At 48.0% G+C, this 25,588-nt stretch overlaps 1 protein-coding gene across 1 annotated transcript in view; it reads left to right on the top strand.

Moving 5' to 3' along the window:
* Positions 1–25,588, top strand: part of LOC147709941 (N-acetylneuraminylgalactosylglucosyl-glucoside beta-1,4-N- acetylgalactosaminyltransferase 2-like) — a 704,718-nt gene that overhangs the window by 522,709 nt on the left and 156,421 nt on the right. The window contains exon 6 of the mRNA XM_086925570.1: positions 16,925–17,105. Within this exon, the coding sequence (XP_086781696.1) occupies positions 16,925–17,105 (181 nt within the window). The remainder of the gene's footprint in view (positions 1–16,924; positions 17,106–25,588) is intronic.

Raw genomic sequence — 25,588 nt, 5'->3', positions numbered from 1 at the left:
TAGACCACACAGGACAGGTGGCCGTGCAGTGGCAGCACAATAGACCACACAGGACACGTGGCTGGGAAGTGGCAGCACAATAGACCACACAGGAAACGTGGCTGGGAAGTGGCAGCACAATAGACCACACAGGACACGTGGCTGGGAAGTGGCAGCACAATAGACCACACAGGACACGTGGCCGGGAAGTGGCAGCACAATAGACCACACAGGACACGTGGCCGGGAAGTGGCAGCACAATAGACCACACAGGACACGTGGCCGGGAAGTGGCAGCACAAAACACCGCACAGGACAGGTGGCCGGGCAGTGGCAGCACAACAGACCCCACAGGACAGGTGGCCAGGCAGTGGCAGCACAATGGACCACACAGGACAGGTGGCCGGGAAGTGGCAGCACAATAGACCACACAGGACACGTGGCCGGGAAGTGGCAGCACAATAGACCACACAGGACAGGTGGACGGGAAGTGGCAGCACAACAGACCACACAGGACAGGTGGTCAGGCAGTGGCAGCACAATAGACCACACAGGACAGGTGGACCGGAAGTGGCAGCACAATAGACCACACAGGACACGTGGCCGGGCAGTGGCAGCACAATAGACCACCCAGGACAGGTGGACGGGCAGTGGCAGCACAATAGACCACACAGGACAGGTGGACGGGAAGTGGCAGCACAATAGACTACACAGGACAGGTGGACGGGAAGTGGCAGCACAATAGACCACACAGGACAGGTGGACGGGCAGTGGCAGCACAATAGACCACACAGGACAGGTGGACGGGAAGTGGCAGCACAATAGACCACACAGGACAGGTGGCCGGGCAGTGGCAGCACAATAGGCCACACAGGACAGGTGGCGGGCAGTGGCAGCACAATAGACCACACAGGACAGGTGGACGGGCAGTGGCAGCACAATAGACCACACAGGACAGGTAGCCGGGCAGTGGCAGCACAATAGACCACACAGGCAGGACAGGTGGTCGGGCAGTGGCAGCACAATAGACCACATAAGACAGGTGGACGGGAAGTGGCAGCACAATGGACCACACAGGACAGTTGGACGGGCAGTGGCAGCACAATAGACCACACAGGACAGGTGGACGGGAAGTGGCAGCACAATAGACCACACAGGACAGGTGGACGGGAAGTGGCAGCACAATAGACCACACAGGACAGGTGGACGGGAAGTGGCAGCACAATAGACCACACAGGACAGGTGGACGGGCAGTGGCAGCACAATAGACCACACAGGACAGGTGGACGGGAAGTGGCAGCACAATAGACCACACAGGACAGGTGGCCGGGCAGTGGCAGCACAATAGGCCACACAGGACAGGTGGCGGGCAGTGGCAGCACAATAGACCACACAGGACAGGTGGCGGGGCAGTGGCAGCACAATAGACCACACAGGCAGAACAGGTGGTCGGGCAGTGGCAGCACAACAGACCACACAGGGCAGGTGGACGGGAAGTGGCAGCACAATAGACCACACAGGACAGGTGGACGGGCAGTGGCAGCACAATAGACCACACAGGGCAGGTGGACGGGAAGTGGCAGCACAATAGACCACACAGGACAGGTGGACGGGCAGTGGCAGCACAATAGACCACACAGGACAGGTGGCCGGGAAGTGGCAGCACAATAGACCTCACAGGACAAGTAGACGGGAAGTGGCAGCACAATAGACCACACGAGACAGGTGGCCGGGCAGTGGCAGCACAATAGACCACACAGGACAGGTGGACGGGCAGTGGCAGCACAATAGACCACACAGGAGAGGTGGACGGGAAGTGGCAGCACAATAGACCACACAGGACAGGTGGACGGGCAGTGGCAGCACAATAGACCACACAGGACAGGTGGACGGGCAGTGGCAGCACAATAGACCACACAGGACAGGTGGCCGGGCAGTGGCAGCACAATAGACCACACAGGACAGGTGGACGGGCAGTGGCAGCACAATAGACCACACAGGACAGGTGGCCGGGCAGTGGCAGCACAATAGACCACACAGGACAGGTGGACGGGAAGTGGCAGCACAATAGACCACACAGGACAGGTGGACGGGAAGTGGCAGCACACTATCATGGAGGAGAAGAGGGAAGGGACAGTGACAGAAAGCTGGTCATACAGGGCAGGTGCAAGCATCAATGGCAGCATAACCGACCATGGAGGGCAGGATGATGGAGCACAGAGACAACGGGACAGGGGTAAGGAGGCAAGACCAGCAAGCTGACCACACCGGGCAGGCCCAGGAGAGGCAGTGGCAACATAACAGACCATGGAGGTCTGGAGAGAGAGGCACCGACGCAGGCAATGGAGGCCAAGAGGGGGGCAGGGGCAACAAGCTGACCACACTGGGCATGCAGAGGAGGGGCAGTGGCTGTGTAACGTCCATGCAGGGCCAGCGGGAGGAGGAGGGGCAGTACAGTGGAGCATGGTGGGCAAGAGGGAGGGGACGCGATCATGCATAAAGTAGGTACGGATGAGGTGGAGGCTGAACTCAGAAAATGGGGTGAAGGAAACAGGGGCAGCAGGCTGTCTGTGCAGGGCAGGTAGGAGGGGCAGCAGCAGCTCAATGGACCATAGAAGGCAGGAGGGTGGCACGTACACAGATAATGAAGCGCCTGGGGGAGCAGGGCAGGGGCAGCAAGCTAACCAAGCATGGCAGGCAAGACGGGCAGTGGCAGCATAACATATGGCACCTTGCTTAAGTGAGGGGGTAGGGACAGGGACTTGGCAACAGAGGGCAGAGTGAGGGGGCAGGGACAACAAGCTATCCATGGAGTACAAGCGTGATGGGAGGTGGCAGCACACTGGGCCATGAATGGGAGGAGGAAGCGGGCAGTGGCAGGAACAGTGGGCATGGAACAGGTGGGTAGGGGCGGAAAGTTAGGCATGGAGAGCAAGCGGAAGGGTCAGTGGGGCACCAGGGGTGGTGCTTGACTTTTAAAATAATGCTGTCATAATCCCTGAGATTTTCAGTTTTAACTCGCTTCGTGTTACTTTTGGATGGACATGCAAGCTAAGAAAAAACAAAGCAGAAATGTAAAATAAAGCTCTCTCTCCATGGTTCTGCTCGCCTCTTTCCCTTCATTGGATGTGAGAAGTGGCCACTGTGATGTGAGGTCCTTCTTTTCTTTCGTGAGCCCTGCAGGATGCCCTGCTTTTCATTCATGCAGAGACAGGGTTCACTTCACACCTCAGGGCCCGTAAGCATTTGTCTAACCGCTGTTACCATACAGATGAGGCGATAAGGCAGAGAAAGGTACAAGCAAAGGAAAGCAGAGAAAGATATATATTATAAATATATTCTGCATAAAATGTCTGTATAAGGGCTTTTGAAATCTATGCAATGGAACTGGAATACTGGCCAGAAATCCCGCCCAGTCACCAGTCTGTGGCTGCTGACAGAGATGGAGGGGGTCATTTTGCCTTTTTAGCCCATGACTGCAGGGCTCAGGAGTGGGGGGCTCCCTCCTTGGGCTTCACACGCTGAATCGTGACTGCAAGAGGGGGCTACCCACCTGGAACTCAGAATATTGTGCCTTTTTTTAAAAGGTGGTATACTGGAGGGGTCCCATCATGCTGAAAAGGCCATTGTCCCTGGGTAGCTGCCCACAATGCCACTCACTAGTGCCTGCCTTGGAGCACAAGGGCAGGGGCAGACCACAGAGGGCAAGCAGGAGGGGACTATAGGACGCATGCAGAGAGCATCGGTCAAGCACAAGGAGAGCAAGGCTTGTCATGTAGTTTGTAAAAAATATATATATAGGATCTGCGCATTTGTTGGATATCATAAACTAAGGGCTCGGTGTCTAAACTGATTCTGGACACCCACGCAGGATATGTTGGCCTATAGACCAGCCAGCTCACAGTGCCACTATAATCCCCCAAACCTTACCAAGGAGCGAATAGTTTCTGACAACCATCGAACGTGGCAACCCTTGACCCTAAAGGAATCGTGGAAACAGTACAATACTTTTCGCTCAGCCAATCGTGCTCACTTAGTCACAGAGAGATACACAGAATAAATGTTGGGGACATTTTTCAATGAACATTTATTGAACCAGCGTCCTTCTAGTATAAAACATATTTGCTGCAACAATCAGTAGGCAGAAGCAAACATAGGAGATTGCAAGCACCGAAAGAGAGAACAGTAGATACATTTCTACCATGGTGCTAAAGCAATGAATATATGCGGTCATATATAAAAACAGTAATCTTTGTGTCCTCCTATGATGCGGACCCTACCTAAGTGTACCTGGCATGTATGTGAGTGTGAAGCCGAGAATCCCCTAGGAACAGCCAACCCCATCACCTGATGGGAAAGAATGAAGGGCCCCGTCTTGGTCATGAATTGGACACCACGCATGGGATGTCAGACCGCTGCATGTTGAAGCCTCAGCGTGCAGGGATCTCTGCGTCAGTGTCTGCATAGAAGTGTCTCCTCTAGTTACCCAGTGAAGGTGCGGTTCTTTTATACTAAAAAATTAGCCTATGGGGTTCTACCACAGTCAATATGTTGTGAGTACTATTTTATAGATGAGCCTAAATCGATAATTGTAACTATGCAATGTAGCCCTCTCCCCTAGGATGAAGACAGCGATGACTTTTGTACAGAGTATGTTAATCCTGTTATGTACGTTGTGTGCAGGGGATTAAGATATGATGCTAAGAATCCTCATGCATAATAAATGAGGCTACTTTCAAGGAACCCGATCAACATTTATTCAGCACATAAATGGGTAATAGGTCAATGCTAGAACCGTTTGGCAGAGCAAGGTAGGACAAATGTAGGTAAAAGGTTGCTCTGCTACTTAGGCCTAGGTTGGGAAACATAACACCCAATCCTCATCTGAAGGTTGACAAGATCACCTAATGCAAAAATAAGCCTTCTAAAAGAATAAAAAAGATTGTCATAAAACTAGTGTCTAAAACATCTAAAAACATGTTATATGTAAAAACCAGAATTATGATGCTATTAAACTTAAAAACTCTAAAAGCCCTTTAAAGAATCAATATAGGATTAGACTGACTGAGCACATTGAAAGCCGTGGTGCCCCAGTGAGAGCAGAAGAAAAAAACAATGTTTCTCATTCTTATTTGGCTTGTTTTGGAAAATCCTGAATTGTTCCCATCACATGGAGAGCCAAATCGTTCTGTCCTGTGTGGAACACCCACCATCACTGCCGCTCACATTCGCATACGACGGTCCCTTTAACACCTCTTGTATGAGGTCAGTGGAGCGAAAGTGATCTTCTCCTTTTCCCACAACAGGAGCCTCTGAGGAAGCGCTCAACACCTGGGAGTCTGTTGGAGAGCCATTGTCTGTTCTGCCAGGAGCTGAAGCATCCTTTGGAGGCACTAAGAATGCCCTAATCATCATGGGAATATGCTGAGGACATCAATACACGTGTGCCTGTAAGGGGTCCAGTAGTATGTTTTTGTCTGGTGGCGCAACCAGTAAAAGTGTCAGATACAGATCCAACATGCTTACGGATCCGCAGAATAGGCAGCGTAACACAGGCAAGATGCAGTCAAACCAGGCTGGTCTGAAAGATAGGAGCCAATGCTCACTTAGCTTTCAAAGCCGAGGTGTGCCAAGATGGAGCCCCATGCCTTCATGACAATTTTGCACCAGCAGGGCTCTTTCCATCTCCCGGTGAACTGGGACGTCGATTGAGAAGCAGGAAAACTAAAACAAGGATACCAACTACACTAACTGTGTGGGCCAGTGGAAACAATACTTGCATAGAATAAATAAACCTGAAACTTACTGTGACCAGATATGCGATGCCCGGTACCATCCCATAGCAGCCCTAATCATTTAGCATCAAATAGCTCCTATTCGAGAGCAGCTAAATCACGGCAGCTGGAGAACTCTTCAGGTAACAGGACAAGCTTGCAACCGAAGCATTACAGGCCCGTGAAGAGAACTAAGGACCCAAGGACCCTAAGGACCCACTTAAAGCACTTTCACAGTTTGAACCGCTGAGAAAGTGTCACCATTCCTGTATCTCAATCTGTACGGTAAATCCCAGTACTCGAGTATGTATCCTTCTCCTAGCTCTTCATATCTGCCTACCCAATGGTATTTGAGACAGTATTGAAACTGGAATGTCGTGACTGGAAGTGTAAAATAGCCATAAATTCACCATTCTGTGGAAGGTGAAAGGTAATTGGTACAATTTTTCAATGTGCAACATGGTATATTTTGCATCTCTGCATGCCATAACCATCTGTCTTTCTGTTAGATTGTATACAGAGAACAGAGTCGTCTGTTGATGTAACACCAGGACACATGGCCAGAATGCGATGATTGCAGCGTCCGGCTTAAATATAGACCGCGATTGTCCATGCTGTAGAATAGATACATCCTGTTCCATTATATCTATTGCGTAAGACACAATTTTGCCCAGTGAATAAATTCTGGATGATAATGTGGTCATACCATTCTCAACCACATCTATTTCACATAGTCTCTTAGCAGCCTCTGGTTGTGAGATTTTCCATAGCTCATTGTAAATAGCATACAAGAAGCGCTTTTGAAGTGGCTTCAAAATCCTTGTCCTCTAAGAGAAGGGATAAGTGTTGATTTTACTTGGGACAGTGTCGAGGTCTATAGCCACTATAGCCATAACTTCCCAACACTGTAAGAAGTCACCACCCCTGAGTGTTCCGTTTGTACATAGCGCTGCTCACACCTATGGATACTAAACCCTTCAGTGATACCCCTGAATCTTGACTGACTCCTATTTGTGTCGATAGGCCAAACCAACCATCCCTTCCAATTGGGGTCTGATGAATTGTAAGAACCATTGTGTAGCATGGTGTTGGACTTGGCCCTTCTGGCAGGTTGTTAGAAAGGCGACCTTAGGGGGGAGGGCAGGGGCTCCCTGCCAGACCACCCCAAGTCTCACCCCTCCTCTGACAACTGTCCGAGCGCGGTCGAGAGGCCTCCGAGTGAGGTTCCTCTCTTAGGATCGTACAGATGGACACCACACAAGGATAGGTTCTCAAAGTCTTTATCAGTAAACTAGGCAGGTTATCTTAGCAATACAATACAAGGGGATCGAGGGATCCTCAAAGTCTTTGGTAGCTGGGGGAATAGGGTAGCGGGACAGTCTTGGTACCAGTCGGGTACGGGGATACCCTGCGCTCAGCTCTCAATCCTCGAGCCGGGGGGGTTTACTTAGAGTCGGGCCGCGGCAGCGCCAGCAGGGCTTAGGAGATGTTCTCAGCGAGGTTGGGCCGCGGCAGCGCCAGCAGGGCTCCAAAGATGCTTTCAGCGAGGTTGGGCCACGGCAGTGCCAGCAGGTCTCCAAAGATGGTTTCAGCGAGGTTGGACCGCGGCAGCGCCAGCAGGTCTCCAAAGATGGTTTCAGCGAGGATGGGCCGCGGCAGCGCCAGCAGGGCTCCAAAGATGGTATCAGCGAGGTTGGACCGCGGCAGCGCCAGCAGGTCTCCGAAGATGGTTTCAGCGAGGATGGGCCGCGGCAGCGCCAGCAGGGCTCCAAAGATGGTTTCAGCGAGGATGGGCCGCGGCAGCGCCAGCAGGGCTCCAAAGATGGTATCAGCGAGGTTGGACCGCGGCAGCGTCAGCAGGTATCAAATAAGTTCTTCTCGGTGTCTCTCGACTCCCGGACACAACTGCCGATTCATTGCAGGGCTGCCCCAGATATAGGTCTGAAGTCCTTTGATGTCCGGACCCTCGCACCTGGGGGCCAGAGGGGCCGGGATGGGAGCGACCAGACACTCAGCAGGGTGGTGGAGCCAGCGCCCAGGGAGGCAGGAGGGCGATCGAAACTCGGCGTCCGGGGGCGGCTGAAGGCCCCTCGAAACTCTCATCCTCCGTGAGGTGCCAAGTGGCTGATTTACCACCTGGGCGGATCTTGGTGCCTCGATGTCGGGGCTGCGTTGGGGCCGCGGCCGGGGTCGGGCCAAGGCCACGAGGCCTGGATGAGGGAGGTCCAAGATGGAGTCGAGGCCTGTGAGGGTGGCCCAATATAGGTATCGGGCCCGTAGTGTGGGCGAGTCGGAGTCGTCATGTCCTGATGGGGGGAGAGCGGGGGTCGCCCATGGTGGCGGCCCTCATGCAGGGTTGGAGAGGGTCTCTTCAGCCCGAAGGACAGGGGCCATGTTGGCCAGGGCCTCCCAGGCGGGGGAAGCGGGACCACGCCACGAGGCCGGTTCCAACACAGGTTCACCCCTAAACTTGTTGCTTTGTGTCGTGACCCAGTGCTAGTGATTTTTTACTTCTGCACACTTTCACTGTGTCCCAGTGGAAAGTGCGTGCGCACTCTGAGTGTGTGTAGTGAGGTTGGCCTGCCCTCCCATAGGAATGCATGGGGAAATGTATGTGTCCATGTTTGTTCCTGATGCGTGGGGAGTGCAGGTGCGAGTTTGGTATGTGCGAGCTCGTGTGATTAAATGCTGCGTAATGATGTATGCGGCGTGATTGTGTCTAGTGTGGAAGTGCCACTTCTAGACATTGGTGTGCGTGTGCAGTAAGGGTGCTGGCGTGTGATTGGCTGGAGCTGGCTGGTGAGCCTGGCTCCAGGAGTCTGGATGGGTCTGCCCCGGTGGTGAGTGGAGAGATTAGCATGCTGATGTGAGGGAGGGGTGCACCTGCGACCTGAATAGGGCTGGGCTTTCCCCACACAATGCTGGCTCCGCACCCTGTGTTGCGTCTAAGGACCCTAGCCTAACCTGTGAATAGGCAGAGGGGCTGAGCCAAAACAAAGTGCTCAGGAACCAGTTGTATCTGGTTCACCCCTTGCCTGCACCTTTAGACAAAGGGATTTAATGTATAAAAAGGGGCTGTGTCCCTTGCAAAGTGTTCTCTGCTCGGATCCTTTCTGGAGAGGGGCCTGCTGCTGCTGCTGGGCGCCAGGAGGACCGCCACTGGGGATTGCCTCCCTGCCTAGGAGGACCCTGTGAGCTGGCACCTGGGCCCAGCCCTGCCCCCCCACCTCCTGAAGGACTTTTTGCTGTTCTCTGGAACTTTGTGCCCTGCCAGCGCCTGGGGAGTGCTGGACTCCCCCTCAAAGTATCGCATTGCGCCGCTGGTGCGGCGATCCGGTTCCTGAGGGATTCCCCGGCGTGGGGATCCCCCTTTGCTTATTTTCGGCACGGGAGCCCACTCCGCTTATTTTGCCGATTTTTAAGATCCCTAGCGGGTGCCCACCCCGCCAGGGACCTGGTACCGTTTTGTGCCCCCCAAGCGAGTGCCCACCTCGCTTTATTATTAATTTAGAGGGAGCCTACCCCTCGGGTGTCTCCCCTCATTCACTGCCGCGGCCCGTGTGCCGGAAAGCACCGAAACCGGAAGTCAGGACGAGAATTGCCTGAGGCGAGGTGGGACTTCCGTTTGCCCAAGGGAAGCCAGCGCCCACGTGACAACGTGGAAACCAAGAGAGGAAGGAGCAGCCGTCTGTTCCTGGGGCTCCCGAGAGCGAGGGAGAGCCCACGCCACGCCACAAAACCAACGTAGAAGGACTGCGGTGACAAACGGGCCCCCCGTGTGGTGAGAGAGAGTCCCGCGTTGCCGCACAATAGCCGCCACGGTGAGACCGGGCGACCAGAGGAGATCCCTGACGCATAGCCGGTGAGTGAGCCCCAACTGTGGGAGAAGGTGCGAGATCACGCACCCCCGGTACCCCTACTCGAGCGGCCTCACTTGGGAGCGGGGCGCTCCAACAGTAGGCATTGTTTCATTTTCAGAACCCACGAGGCTCTTCCAAAGCGGGGGCATTTCTTTCGAGCCCATCGAGGCTCCACCGACTCAGAGGGTATTTGTTTCTATCTCGAGTCCCCAGAGGGGGGACTCCAACAACGGGCCCAAGCCTATTCAAGCCCTGGGAGGTTCCTACATTCCGGGGGCATTTGCGAGGGTAGAGCGGCCCCGGTTGGCAGTGGGCCGCTCCCCCCAGTGAGCCAGCCTTTGCTCAGAGCCCACGAGGCTCCCGCTTTTCCCCACAGTTGTTCTCGAGCCCAGCGAGGCTCACGGGACATGAGTGTTCTTGGCCAGAGCCTGCGAGGCTCCACCGTGTTGGCCCCATCATCTCCACAGCTGTCCAGCACTTAGTGGGCAGCTGCTCCGTTTAGGCCCCCTGACATTGGGACACAGGGGGTACTAGCCCCAGAGAGGCCAGTTGGCCTGCGGACAAGTCACAGGTTGTGGCTTATGTAATGTCTGCGAATTGTTCTGTGCTGCACCTCTGAATGTGTTTTTATGCGTCATGTGCTTTTTCCTACACCGCTGAATGTATGTTTATGCATCATGTGTTTTCTTCCCTACACTTCTGAATGTTGTGATGCATCATGTGTAATGTGTTCATGCTGGTACCCCTAAATGTACGGTGAGGTTCCCTGCGTAATATTCTCCTAAGGTGGTTAGGGTTGCGTAGGTGGTACTTACCTGTTACCAGTGATTACTGGTTGTGTGCTCTATTTTCTATTTTGTGCTACAGTGATTTTATGTTCTACGTTCTAATTACTATTCCTACAAGTGCTAATTCTACCAAGTGCTATTCCCAACAAGTATTCTAGTTCTAAAAGTGCCTATTCCTGACAGTGGTCCATGTGGCCCTGTCCTGTACATATATCCCCTGTAAATTCTGCCCGTGCCTGTTGGCACATTGTAAAGTGTGTGTTTTTATCTAATGTATTTGGTACAATACAAAGGCTATTTTTATATATAACCTTGTGTGGAGTTTCCTTTGTGGTGGGCCTTGGGTGTTGTTGCTGGGTGCGCGCGCAAACGCTTAACTTACATAGCCTCCGAGTTTAGCCTTACTGCTCGTGTCACGTTACCAAGGGGGTGAGCAGGGGTTATCTTGACGTGTAACTCCCATGCCCAGACTTAGAGTGGTGGTCTCTGACTGACTTTGGCGCGAGCCTTGGCCAGCCAGAGATACCATTTCTAACCCCTGGCATCTAATGTATGCTCACTGTGTAGTGTATATTTTTACCAACCCTCATATTGTGTAAGTAAAGGAATCAGAGGTGTGTTCAAATCTTTGATATTCGCTAACTAATTTCACGTGTTATGAGGCATGCTCTAAATAGGGCCTCAATTCCATTAACCTGCCAATCTTTATACCATCAGACAGATTTCATGTCTAAAGTGTCCCTCCAAATGTCAAAACCCGGTAAAGACAGTTGTGAAATAAAGGAAGCAGAATATATCAGCTTAGTGCTAGTGAGCGCATTCTGCTTTGCAGATATAGGTTCAAGCCTAATAAGAGCCCGGGTCTGAAGTGTTAAACCCAGAATAATAAGCAAACCTCTGTGCAAATGTTTCTGAACTACCTTTCGGTGGTGTTGATGGTAAGGGGAAAATTATGTGGGATACTGTCTTTGAGCAAACAATGGTGACCATAGTGTTGGTAACAGAAAATATCACCAGAATCAGATGTATCATCTTACAATTCATCATTTGAAAATGCAGTGGATTGTTTTAAATCAGACAGTAATAGTATGCACAGTTTCAATTTCCCAATCAACAGAGAGAGTACTAGAACTGATTATATCAATAAGAGAAATTTTGAACATATGAGGTATTCTTAAAAGTTCAGTAGAACCATACACATCATAGGAAACTTTGTCCCAAACAATTCCTTCAGGGACTGGAACTGCTGTAATGTTCACAAAGGACAAGTCCCTCTGTTCATGGTGTGATGATGCATGCAGTTTCAGGACCAAGTTCACATGTTGTATGTTGAATAGTACACCGAGTACAATCCTGATCTGTAGCCAGGGAACAACAAAGTAAGTCTTTATCAGCCAAAGGTAGAAACCATGAATCCTTTTTTTGTGGGGAACAGGTGGTGGCGGTAACTCGGGTTCACTTGGGTCCAATGAGAAATCTTTAAAATCAAGGTAGTAGCCAGACGCAGTCTGATCTCTCTTTGGTAGCTCAGCAGGTTTTGTTGAATTGGCAGATGTCTCCTTTGGAGACATATTCACATAGATGTCGGTATTAGGCCAAATTGAGATCAATGTGCCATTTGTAGGTTTATGTTACACAGTTTCAACAGGTACAAGTTCCATTCCATTGTTAGTAACTCCGTCACTTCACGGAATGGCATCTTCAAAAGTTATTAATATTTCCATCTGAACTTTCTGTATGGTAGCAAAAGGGGATTGATGGCTACCCAGGAGCCCACAAGGCCTACTGTTGACTACTGGCCACATAGTGTGGTTTGATCAGATCAATTGAGACAAATCTCTTTTCTTTGCAGCCCTCAAGAGGCGGAAACAGTATACTGTTCTTGTTCTTTTGACAGTCAGGACAGGTACAGACGCTCTGTAATGTGGCCCAAATTCTTTTTTGTCAACTATCTTTTCTCTGACTGGGTACCCAATGTTCTGGACAGCTATCACTTCTGCAGTGGCAGTGCCTTTTATTTGGACATTGCTTTGTAATGCCCAGAGGTCCTGTAAAACAGTCAAACGATCATTGATGTCAAATCCGCCACTGTGCTGCCACAATCAAGGTCTGGTACCCACATTTTTATCCCGAACAGGATATGAAGGACGCCCCCCCCAGGGATTTTCTTGGCATGTTGTCAAGTGCTCTCTGGACCCCTTTTTAGGTGATTGACCCAACTGCCACCAAAGCCTATTACCCTAGCTGTTAAGGATTGCTTTAAGTCCCAGTTGTTCCTCTCCATGATCAAATTTCCCTTGGGATGAAACAGTGAGGAGTACTGCAACGCCACCCCCAAACTTCCCATGGCTTCTTTCTAAGCCAGTGAGCTACGTAGGGCCACGGTCAGAATGTAATGTGCCAATTGCCTATCTTCCTTTGAAGAGTCGCAAATCCTTTATAACAGTTCAGGGGTCAGCCCAGCACTGAGGCCACCTTGCACCGTCTCTGGGTGGTCTTTCATCAGGTGTTGCCTCAAGTGTTTCTAGGTAGCTATGCAAGAGTGCAAACCTTGCACCGTCTCTGGGTGGTCAGTCATCAGGTGTTGCCTCAAGTGTTTCTAGGTAGCTATGCAAGAGTGCAAACCTTGCACCGTCTCTGGGTGGTCAGTCATCAGGTGTTGCCTCGAGTGTTTCTAGGCAGCTAAGCAAGTGTGCAAATCTCGCATCATCTCTGGGTGGCTTTTGGTCGTGTTTTGCCTTGATTGGTTCTAGGTTTTCAGTCCCAGAGTGCAAACCTTGTTCCCATATTCCCCAGAAGTATGAGGTGGGATCCCATGTCCATGTGAGCAGGCGCCCACTCAAGCACCTCACACAAATGTCCCCTACTCTTGGTGGGAAGGCTGCTTACCAGAACATGGCCATGCTCCGTGGTGCGAGTACCAATAGTAAATCAATGAAGTTACAAGTGCAGTTTTTTTTTTAATGCTGCATCAAACCCAGCAGACAGAGGAGGGGCCTCCGTGGAGCTGTCTTTCACTCACACAAACCAGCAGCTTGTGCACTGCAGGGCACTGGCGTTTCTGCCTGTGTGCACCCGGGCAGTTAGATGTTCCTCCAGTGGACGTGTACCCGACCCATCTCAGGGTGTGTGGTGTAAGTGACTGAATATCTGGATAGGTCTTTTGATGTTACGCAAGCATTGGCCCCAGTCTTTAGAAGTCAGTTCATGGTTCAGTTCAACCGCCATCACTGCTTCAGGCTTTCCATTTAGTAGGGCAGTCTATAAACCCCTGCTCCCTGTCCGTAGCAGCTGTGTGTTAGGAGACCCTCCATGGCGGGGGCACCTTTGGTTCAATCTGCTGGGTGGCACATGTGAGTGCCGGCTAATGAGTGAGCGTAGCGTGAAAGAAACAGTTACCAGAGCCCAAGTCTTATGATTTCATAGGATTGGGAAACACATTTTGTCATTAAACTGGTTCTCCTCTAACGTGAGACTCCCTACATCCAGGAATCATTGTTATGTGTCCTCTGAAGTTCATTACAGCCAGGCATGGCCAAAGGATAGCTCCAGGATCAGACAGAAACAGATGGGCCCTGGCCTGTACATACACCATCCTCTCGCAAACAGTTGTGAGTACAGAAATAATATCCATTTTAGATCTGAAGGACCTACCCTCCATTTTCCGGAGAACCACCAATTAGTACAAAACCCCAGAGTGCCAAATGCCTTTTCTATTTCAAGTGAGGCCACTCCGCCTGACCCAATCCATAAACAATCACAGTCTGTGTAGAAGGTGTTCCTACCCCGGATTAACCCAATATACAAATTGCTTTACTCCCCAACACACATTGAATTTACACAAAAGGTTTCCCTATTATGGTTAAACCACAATTAAATGTATCGTAATCAAAACAAGTAAGTAATCAGTAATTCCATCCAGTAATTCGTTGTTTTATTTTCTCGTTCTTGTCTTTCTGGTAGTCAAAAAAACAGCCACAGCCAACACGTGTTTCGTCGCTTTTTGGGGGGGGTCTCATTCCCGTAAGTTTCTCAAGGCTGTATAAATGTAAACATACAAAATGCCTATGTATTCAATGCGCTATAATTTCATACAGTCATTACAATTAGCATATTTCCAGAACGCAATCAATAAGAAAGGGGTTCAGCACAAGGTATTACCATTTGTGGTGAGTTTTTAAGGTCAACCTCTGTACATGTGGAAACTCCATAAGATAGAGGATCTATAACCCGAAAAGATGGGGAGATATTCTAAAAACCAATATATAGAGCTGTCCGGATATTAAAAAACATTGCAACCTTAGTACCCCAGGTGCACTCTTAAATGCCGGTCATGATGTGTATAAAGCGTGTGCTTGTGCAACAAAATAAAGTAAAGTAGTGCTAAGTTGTGAGACATGCAATAGTATAAAAGTTATTCTGGGTTCGTGCGAGTGACGTGACATGGTGAATGTGCCATATACAAATCGTTTATTTTAATAAATACCCAATGTTCCAAATCCGTGATCCCTGTAGAAAACACAACAAAAACAAACCACAATGTACTTTAATACCAGTACTTTTGGGCACTATAAACAATCCTGTTTGTAGGGAAAACCACATCAAGTTCAGATATCAAAACCTACTTGAAATGTGGTGATAATTCCAACCCACATTGGGGTTCCAAATCCTGCGACGTACCCACACTGTCCAATTCAATTCAACTAATTCTCTTTTATTCTTCCAATCGAGTATCTGTAAGTCATAAGCGTATTGTAAGCCACTTTGTCTGCGAATAAACATGTTGAATATAATATAATCAACAAACCCAAACATGTCCTTCCTTATTCGATTTTTTATTATTATATACTTGTTATTTTCCCCATGAATATTCATTAAGGAAGTTTGTCATTAGCGACACACTGTGGGCGGGTGTATAATCTATAATATCAACATAAGCGATGTCCCTATCTCCATATCCTTAAAAGAGCTTCCCCTGCCATCACGAGTCTGTAGCTTGTTTATATAGCATCAAAGTAGCCCCTACACAGCTGCTGTATCTAAGCAGCTAATGTTACACCTTTCAGCACCATTTCATATTGTGACCTAAACTAACTTATGTGTGTGATTTCCACCAAGAAGCACTAAAATCCTAGGACTAATATCACATTTTGAGTGTATCTACCCGGATGAAGCCATATTGATCTTGAGTCACAGTAGTTTGCACATCTGTAGCAGGCATTTCACCAGCACCTTCCTGAACCCTTCACAGTCAAGATTCAAGAGTGATAGCAGCCAAACCTCAGTAGGTCTCTGTCACATTTACGGAGGACGACCAGTAATCCTCACGCATGGATTCTGGAAAGGACCCCTGCTCCCTTGCAGCTTTGTACATTTGTCATAGCTGAGGCGATAACTCAATGGCGACCCCATCTGTCTGGGAGCTTCACCTCGTGGTATTTGCTTAAGTGCCCTCTGTATCTCTTCGAGTGGTAAGGGGTGTGTAGCTCTTTGCGCTGTACGGTGTTAATGGAGGGCACCAGGACGGCAGATAAACAGGTATCCAGAGCCTCCGGTGGTTCTGCAGCGTCTTACAGACACTCATAGTATCTTTTAAAAGTTGCATTGGCATCAGATTGGGCGGTAATGATCACATCCTGTTTGGTACGTATGGCCCAAATTGGGGTTATGGGGTCATTTGACCTCAGGAGCCTTGCCACCATCTTACCGGCTTTATGCCCTTGAGTGTGCTGGTAGGTAATGTGCTCATTGTAGTTTCATTTCCTCATTGTGTGTGCAAGTGTCAATTGTGGTGCAATAGTGTGATCTTGTGTGTGTCTGTTTTCCAACCCTTTTATGTCATCTTCTTTCAATTGGAGGTCTTTAATTAATGTGTGCTTAACCCCAAATGCTGTCTTACAGTGGGGCCCTTTATGACTGCCTTGAGGGCATCCCATTCAATCATGATATCAGATGATGTAACTTCAGTGTTGGTTAACGTGATCACCAGTGCCCGAGTGGACCTGACTTTCCTCGAGATTCTCCACCAGAAGGTGCCATGTCGCTATCGCAGCCCGTGAACTCCCCAGTTCAGGATAATTTTAAGGGATTGTGATCCCACAGCGTACACCCGAAATACTCAATATCTTGAACCTGTGCCCCTATTTCATTAGAGCCCTAATGGAGATTGATTGTTGTATGTAAGGCATCACCGGCTGTAGATGAATCTTACTCAATACCTTTTTTTGTGATAAGTGTATAGCAAACTCTCACACTCTGTGATGTCATCAATGATGTACTTAAGACGTCATATATGGTGTAACATGTGCGGTCATAAGCAGTGCATTCTGGGAGTGCTAGTTACATGCAGTTAGGTTGCTGAACTATAACTGGCTAATATCAATTTGATGTATTTGAGTCAGTTTTTAGCTCATTTCAACATCTTACTATAGCGTTACTTTAAGGTGTACCGTGATGCGAGTGTGGAGGAGAGGTGTTATCTTGAAATAATCTACATGTCATAACAGGGACCGCTTCTCCTTCAGGTGACCTTGACTGCTGCCCTGGGAGCCTTCAATACTCTAGCCGATGTCTCAGCAGAAGTGGTGCAGGGGAGGGGTGAAAAGGAGATGACCATTTCTACCCCACACCTGGAGCTGGTGAACTTCATCCTTCAGCACACCACGTACACCAGCACTGTGTATAATATTCATGACGTGGATACGGGTGAGTATCACAGCACGTCTGCCTTTCTGTGTAGCCCCACCAATATGATACTAGTGAGTATCACTGTACGCTTACCATGCTGTGTAACAAACACCATCATGTGTAACGTGCACCAATACGATGCATCATATTCCTGCAGACTACACTGGTGAGTATCACTGCACATATATATACACACACAAAAGGGGAGGGACTCGTTCGCCCAAATAAGCTATCAACCTCTCTCCACGAGAAGGACAAAACCGTAATCCTAAGTACCAGAGCTAGGAAATATAAAAAGCCAAAAAAGGGGGAAAGGAGAAGTAATGGAATGTATGAAAGAATCTGTTGAGAAAATCTGTTCTGGAAAACACAAGAAATGTTTATGATTGCCCTCACCCACTATGCAGTGACATGCCTCATCATAGGGTCGTCGTCACTCCCTGGTGCAGACCAACCCTCAGGGCAGAGCGCATATTTTTTTAATATAAATTCAAAGAAAAAACAAAATATTTTTCTTATGAGGGATTCATATTGTAAAAAGAATTTTATGTAAAACTGTCTAAGCCAGTGCCTAAATCTTTATTTATTTTTGGCTCTCCTTGACAGGATTAAAAGTTTAAGAATGGGTATATAGGAGGAGTTACATTTCTATTTCCCCATCTGCCTGTACTGACATGTTTCAGGCATCTATTAACGCCCACAGGGGTCACTGGCCTTCCTCAGGATTCTGATCCCTCATTATAACCTAGGGAGTGCAAGATATCTGAAAATAAACACAATGATCAATAAATGACAAAACAACTCAAGAAGGAGAGCCTCACCAATTTATAACAATACCAAGTAGGAAGAACAAGTTTGAGGTTCCGTGACGATTTGAACCCGTGTTTTCAAGTTTGTCGGAAATACATAATATTAGTATCAGCGAACCGCAAATGATCCATTTAGCATATCCTGGTGTTTTCGCTACGATACGAGCAAGAGCACTCTTGTTATGAACACATTTCTGCTCTACCCATGGCATCCATCTTAGATCATGGCCGCCATTTTGTGTTTCCTTGCCCTCACATATGCAATAGCCTTTGATCACTCCACTTTGATTAAGGACACGTAGCCTTAGCCGGAGATTCACCTCTTACATGACACGTACACCTTAAACCAGATCACGCTGAAGCTGCATGACTCGACAAAGGTTGCCTCCTCTGCCCGAGGCCAGCCCACCTGAACTGGTTTTCCTGTCCATTGTCCTGATCATGATTAGGCGGCCGAAGCCGGTAGCCTTGCCCATTTACAACCCACAAACATCTCTTATCCCGCTTTCCTATCTTCTGCACCTGGCTCTGCTCCTTTCCTTCTGGGCCTTTATTAGGGGGAGGTAACGAACTTTACGATGAGGCGGTCCGGCTCTTGAATGCAATATTGACAAGGGATTGTGATGGACTAGTGGGAACCCCTCTTCGTGATGTTTGGCAGCAGATATTATCGACAGTTCCTGTGTAACGCCAAATATTTATTGTTTAAGACACAAAGGTTTGGGAATGTACTGACATGTGAAATATTTGCCTGAAGCACAATTTTTGGTATAAAAGGAGCAACCCTCAATGTACAAATCGAACAGTCTCCTAGATTCTGCCCGTGTGTAGATTCTGTGATTTCTGTGTCCCTGCAGTAATAAACCTTTGGTCTTTGACGCCACCTTCGAGACCGTGTTTCTGTTCATTTGCGCACCAAGGCAGGTGGAACTCCGGGGTCTTTGGGTGTTGTTCCCTGACACCTCTGGACGGAACCAAAAAGTCCAGAACTCCAATTGGCGCCCACGTGGGGCGACGTCATTCGGTACCGGTCCAAAAGCCTGAAGAGTTCGAGAAGCTTCGTGTGAAGATTCCTGAGGGAGGCGCCCCACTTCATCGATCCCGGCATATCGCAAAAGTGGCCCTGAAGTTCTCTTCCACGAGGATTCCCGTTCAGGACGGCTGCAGTGGGCCGTTGCCTTGACCGTCGCCCTGTCTTGGACCCGAGGTGCAGCCTTAGTACAGCGAAACGTGACGGGTTTCTCCTTGGTGACGTCTTCAGTGCCTCAGTTAAGTATTTAGTGATAGCTAGCTGGTTACTTTGTGAGGATTGTTAAAAATCCTTGATCGGTTCTTGGTTTGGTTTGGTTTCGTAAGATTATCACTAGTTGTTCTGGTTACGATAATCTATTTGGTTCAGTTTGGGTATCGATACATTAGTTTGGTTTGGTAGGCCTAAGTTCTTGGTTCGAGTGCACATATTTGTTTCGTGTTTTGTTTGTTTTGTGTTCCAGACTAAAAATGGTAAGTCGGAAAATGTTGTCTTGTTTTAGTTGCAACTGTGACTCACGATTGGAGGATTCATGTTTGGTTCCTCCGATTGGGACTCCCCTTTATGACCTATATTGCAAATTTGGAGTGGGTCCTATATCCTATAACGAGGTGTGGGTTCGTTATTGTAAGAAGGATGGTGTCCTTAGTTGGCCACTACATGGTAGTTTTGAACCCGAGATCCTTGATAATTTAGAAGCGAAACTGTTTAAGAAGAAAGCCCGGCCGGCAATGTTTGATTCTTTCCGTTATTGGCGAAAAGAATCTAAACAGAGAGAAATGAAAAGGTTGAAGAAAGAACAAAAAGAGCAAGAGGAGTTAACTCTAGAGCAAGCAACTAAACAGTTGCAAGATAATGAGTGCGAAAAAGCTAATGAGGTGGCCATTAGAGAGCATAATTTAGCGATTGACAAGTGCTACCCTGCCTTGCCATCGAAAACGGCTAAGGTACTGGAGGATCCCGAAAACGATCCTCTGTTGTCTTATCTGTTACGTTCACCTCCACCGTACGCACAAGGTGCTGCGGCCCAACTTCTACCGAATGTTCAATTGCCGGTTGCTGGACAACCTGGTGTTTTTGTTCCTCAGAATCTAGTTCCTGTACCTCCTGTGGTTAATGTGAATGTTCCTACGGCTCCTCCTCTTCCTGGATTGCCGTCTTCTATACCTGTATCTGTCTCGCTTACACCTAATGTTCCACAAGCTATTTTTGTCGATACTCCTACCGCTTCGCAATCTGTTCTTACCTCTACTGCTTTCTCTACATCTGCGAGTGTGCTAACTCCACTTTCTGTTCGTCGAAAACTCACTGATTCTGTTGTTAATATGCTGTCTCCTTTATATAAATCCTTAATTAAGACTCCTACTTCTGATTCAGTTCAGAGACGTAGTCAGCTACCAAGTACTGAAGAACGGGGAGTTTTAGATTCCACGGCTCTCAGATGGATTACGAAAGTTAGAAGGTATAATACGAGAGATGTACTAGATACGTTTATGCAGTGGAAGGAACCAACGCAACGGTACGTCTTTGATGAGATGTGCTCGTTGCTACGTGAGGAAATAGAGGAAGATGATGTCGAATCAGACTTGGAGGATTTAATTAGGGTGCAAAAAGAGTTTGCTGCAGGAATGATAGTAGGTGATAATATAAAAGAAGCGATGGAACTTATTTTGAGTTTTAGGAATGATCCATCTCTTCGTTCGCCGAGAGAATTAGAGAAAGGTAAATTGAAGCTAAGTCGCCAATATCCTATGAGGGAGGTTCCTCCAATTTGGCGCGAAGCCGTGCAAGCTGATGCGGTTGCGGGTATTGCAGCTGCTCCAGCACAGTTCCAACGAGTGTGGATACACATTCCATGGAAGCGAGCAGAAGTACTAGCAGTGAAACAGGCCTTACCAGATCCGCGTAAGAATCCGGCTGGATATTACAAGGAATTGACACAGACAGTTGAAGCTTGTATAATGAATTTGGCAGACATTGACATGCTATTTGGCAATGTAGTTCCACAACCAGTGTGGGCTAAAATTCGTAGAGAGGATCATCAAGCAGCTTTAGGTGGTGATTGGGCAGCTATCACTGCAGCAGATGGTCAGCAAACGGGTGGTGCAAAACCCGAACCACTAATTGCTAATCTTCCAGGTAGAATAATTGATTTAATGAAGACTCTGATGCCTGCGTTGCGTGTTAATTGGGATAAATTATCCGCATGCAAGCAGAAGAAAGACGAAAGTGTCTCCGACTTCTTCACGAGGTTCGAAGAGACTTTTGTAGATCATAGTGGTCAGGATATGAGCACTGAAGGAGGACAGAGATTGTTTGTCGATAAATTTGTGCATAATTTGTTACCTGAGTTATGCAATAAATTGAAGGATTCAGAGAGTGTGTGGGCTGTTTCCACAACTGCGCAAATACTTGCGACTGCGCAATACTACGAAAATAGGGATAAAGAGGAAAAGGAAAAATCAGAGAAGAAAACGAAAGATTTAAAGACTAAAGTTCTTTTACAGCAGGCGTATCCGCCTCGCACGAACCAGACTAATATGCAACAGAATTCGTATCAAAGGACAGATTATAGTTCAACCAGGCCTCAATATCAGTGGAATCAGTGTGCGTACTGTAAGAAAGAGGGTCACTACAAGAATGAATGTCCGATTCTAGCGCAAAATAATGCAGCAGCAGCTCAGAGAGGTCGTGGTGGTTATGCGCAGAATACTAGAGGTCGAGGGCGAGGTGCTATGCCTCCGCAAACGAATGATCGTCCCTCTAATCACTTTGATCAACGAAACGTACAGTCAGCTCAACAAAATAGATCTCAGCAATATCTTGTTGAGGATTATTGTGAAGTTGATGAGGGATTCCAGCAAAATGGGTACTAGGACAGCCATGGACAGAGAGAGGGAGTAGTATCAGTTCCAGTGGATCAGAGTGGGCCTTATGTCGCAGTAGCAACATCAGGTGTAGTCGAACCGTTTCTGTTGGATACTGGTGCCGCAAAAAGTTCTATAATTCATGCGAAACTCCCTGGCGCACCTTTGTCTGGCTCAACAAATGTTTCCGTAGGTTTTTCAGGCGCCCCTGTTTACAACCCGATATCTGGTCCTTTGTCTATTTCTGTTGGACCATGCCAATTGAAAGCACCCTTGATTTTGACGACAGGTTGTAATGAAAATCTGCTTGGTTTAGATTTGTTAAAACGACTATATGCGACATTGTACTGTTCTCCGGAAGGAGTACAGCTTACTTTGGGTAAAAGACTCACTTCTCCGATGTACTTGTCAATGGATGCACTCCCACCAGAGCTACGTTCACTCCCTGATTCTCTTTGGGCGACTGGTCCTAATGATGTAGGCCTTTTGGAAATACCACCGTATGTAGTAACTTTGAAAGCAAATGTAAAATTTCCAAGAATTCCTCAATATAAAATATCTAGCGAAGGAGAACGTGCACTGTTATTGATTGTGCAAGATTTGATTAAGAAAGGTGTGGTTGAAGAAACTCGAGGAAATGTTTGTAATAGTCCTGTATTGCCAATTCTGAAACGAACTGATCCTACGAAACCTCCAGTATATAGGTTTGTCATAGATCTTAGAGAAGTTAATAAAATTGTGGTTCCACAGTTTCCTGTGGTTCCAGACATTACTGCATTGTTAACATTGATTCCTGCTACAGCCAATTGGTTCTCAGTCATCGACTTGAAGAATGCCTTTTTCAGCATTCCGATAGCCGAGGAAAGCAGGGATATTTTTGGCTTCTGTCTAGGAGGTCGAAGCTTCAGATTTAAACGCGCTCCACAAGGCTACTGTGAGAGTCCATCTATTTACAGTCAAGCATTAAAAAGTCAGCTAGATTCTTTTGTCCTTCCTCCAGGCTCTGCCCTAGTACAGTACGTAGATGATCTTTTAGTGGCTGCCGATGACAAGGAAACTTGCAAAGCAGCTACAGTATCGTTGTTACATCATTTGTCTGATTTGAATCACAAAGTATCACCTTCCAAAATGCAATACTGCTGCCAAGAAGTGACCTACCTAGGTCATCTCTTGTCAAAGGAGGGAAGGAAGTTGACCCCAGAGAGAATAAAAGCAATTACGCAAATGAGTGTTCCACGCACACAGAGAGAAGTACGTGCCTTTTTAGGTATTACCTCCTACTGTAGGCAGTGGATTCCAAATTTTTCTCTTTTAGCGAAACCATTGGTAGCTTTGACTGGGAAAAATGTTCCGAGTCCGGTGCCATGGTCTGATGAATGTCAAGAAAGTTTCACTGAATTACGAAAAGCCTTGTGTTCAGCTCCTGTATTGGGTACACCTGATTACAGTAAACCATTCACGCTCTACGTTCACGAGAGAGAAGGTTGCGCGTTGAGTGTTCTGACACAGAAGTTTGGTGATAAACAACGCCCCTGTGCGTATTTCTCATCAACATTGGATCCGGTAGCCAGAGCGTTACCTAGTTGTTTGAGAGCTACAGCGGCAGCTGCGGCTTCCATTCGACAATCTGCTGGTTTGGTGATGAACAACATGCTAGTGGTCATGGTTCCTCATGCAGTGGATACACTCATGAACCGAACAAAGACACAACACCTTACTAGTGCGAGATTATCTGGTTACGAACTGACACTACTAGCAAGTCATATTCAGATCAAAAGATGTAATGTATTGAACCCAGCAACACTGTTGCCGACTGATCAAGAGTCGAGTGATTCTGAGCCACATGACTGCTATTTTAAAACGGAGGAAGAGACAAAAGGACGAATTGACCTTAAAGATACTCCGTTACCCGATCCGGATGGTACGCTATATGTGGACGGGTCATGTTTTAAATTGGAGAATGGTGATGTGACTGCTGCTTACGCGGTGACGACTTTGAAGACGATTGTGGAAACTGCAAGAGTGAGTCAGAATTCTGCCCAGGCTGCAGAGTTAATAGCTCTAACGAGAGCATGTGTTTTAGCTGAGGGAAAGAGAGTGAATGTGTTCACAGATAGTCAGTACGCATTTGGCGTGGCCCATAGTTTTGGCCGGTTGTGGAGAGAAAGAGGTTTCATTACGTCCCATGGGACTAAGATTCAACATGGTCAGCTAGTTAACGACTTGTTGGAATCTTTAACCTTGCCGACTGAAGTTGCGATTGTGAAGTGCAGTGCTCATAAAGCAATCACGGATGATGTTGGGCGTGGGAATGCTTATGCTGATGAAATTGCTAAACAGACAGCTAGAGACATGATGAGCAGAATGTATGTTGCAATGTCTGCAAGATGGATTGCTGAGTCCGGAATGTGTGAAGATACAATAGAAAGTGTGAAAGAGATTCAGAGAGAAGCAACTGAGGAAGAGAAACGTGTATGGAGAGAGGGTACGGGCAAGTTGGACTCGAATGGATGTTGGATTGATTTGACAGAGCAGCAGCGGTGGATGTTGCCGGATGCGTATGTGCTTGCAGTAGTGACAATGGCGCACGGAGTAGCGCATATAAGTTCTAAAGGGATCTGTAAGATGTTGGCTCCGGTCTGGAAGAATGATGGGATCAGTAAGTGTGCAGAGAGAGTGGTGAGAAACTGTATGGTGTGCTTGATGCATAATCCTGGCAAGGGAACTCCAACTCCAGCTGGTCATTTCGCTCCTCCTTCCTGTCCCTTTGAAGTGATTCAGTTAGATTTCATTCACATGGAACGCTGTAATAATTTGAAATACGTCTTGGTGGTGGTTTGTGCTTTTTCCAGGTGGATAGAAGCATATCCACTGAAGGACAATACTGCCTTATCAACTGCCAAAATTCTTCTCAAAGAATACTTCCCTAGATTTGGAATGCCACGGATTGTATGGTCAGATAACGGGAGTGAGTTTATAGGGAAAGTTATGCAGAGTGTGTGTGCAGGCTTAGGGCTGAAACAAAAATTTCATAGTGCGAACCATCCCCAGTCAGCTGGTCTAGTGGAGGGTTATAATGGCACCCTCAAGCTGAAGATAGCCAAAATACAAGCATCCACAGGTTTGGCTTGGCCAGACGCACTTCCTTTGGCCTTGTTATCAACGAGAGCAACAGTGCATTCTAGAATAGGGCTTTCTCCATATGAGATTGTGTTTGGCCGCCCGGCAAATGTCTGGGGTGTGCCAAGGCCTAAACAATTTTGTTCCATTGAATATCCTATGTTGATAGACTACCTTTACGACTTGACTGCTAAATTGAGTCTTATTCATCAACAGGTTTTCGATGCACTACCAAAGCCTCCGGAGAGTCCAGGGCATCAACTGAAACCGGGTGACTTCATTGTGGTCCGGAACTTCGCGAGGACAAAGAATCTTCAGCCTCGCTACATCGGCCCCTTCCAGGTCCTGCTGGCAACGAGGACAGCTGTACGTGTTGCTGGCCGGAAGAACTGGATCCACGCTTCTCACGTAAAGCGTGTTCCATTGCCGCTGCCTTTTGACGACTGGGTGAAGAAGGGAATTGGTGCCTCCGAATCTGAAATCACCCCGAAATTTATCCCTTTCAGTGATGCCGATTTGATTACTGACACTTTGAAACCTGACTCTCCTCCTGAGAAAACTCCTTCGAACATTGAACATTTGTCTTCAGCATCAGAAGAAACTTTGTTACCTGCGAACTTAAACTCTGCAACAGCTGCTAGTGATACACTATTTTCCGATCAGACAGTACCAACG

Source organism: Lissotriton vulgaris, chromosome 6 (assembly GCF_964263255.1).
Source record: "Lissotriton vulgaris chromosome 6, aLisVul1.2, whole genome shotgun sequence".
In the NCBI taxonomy this organism is placed as follows: domain Eukaryota; kingdom Metazoa; phylum Chordata; class Amphibia; order Caudata; family Salamandridae; genus Lissotriton; species Lissotriton vulgaris.
The sequence above is the reverse complement of the archived record's forward strand: the minus strand, read 5'-3'. Positions and strand labels throughout refer to the sequence as shown.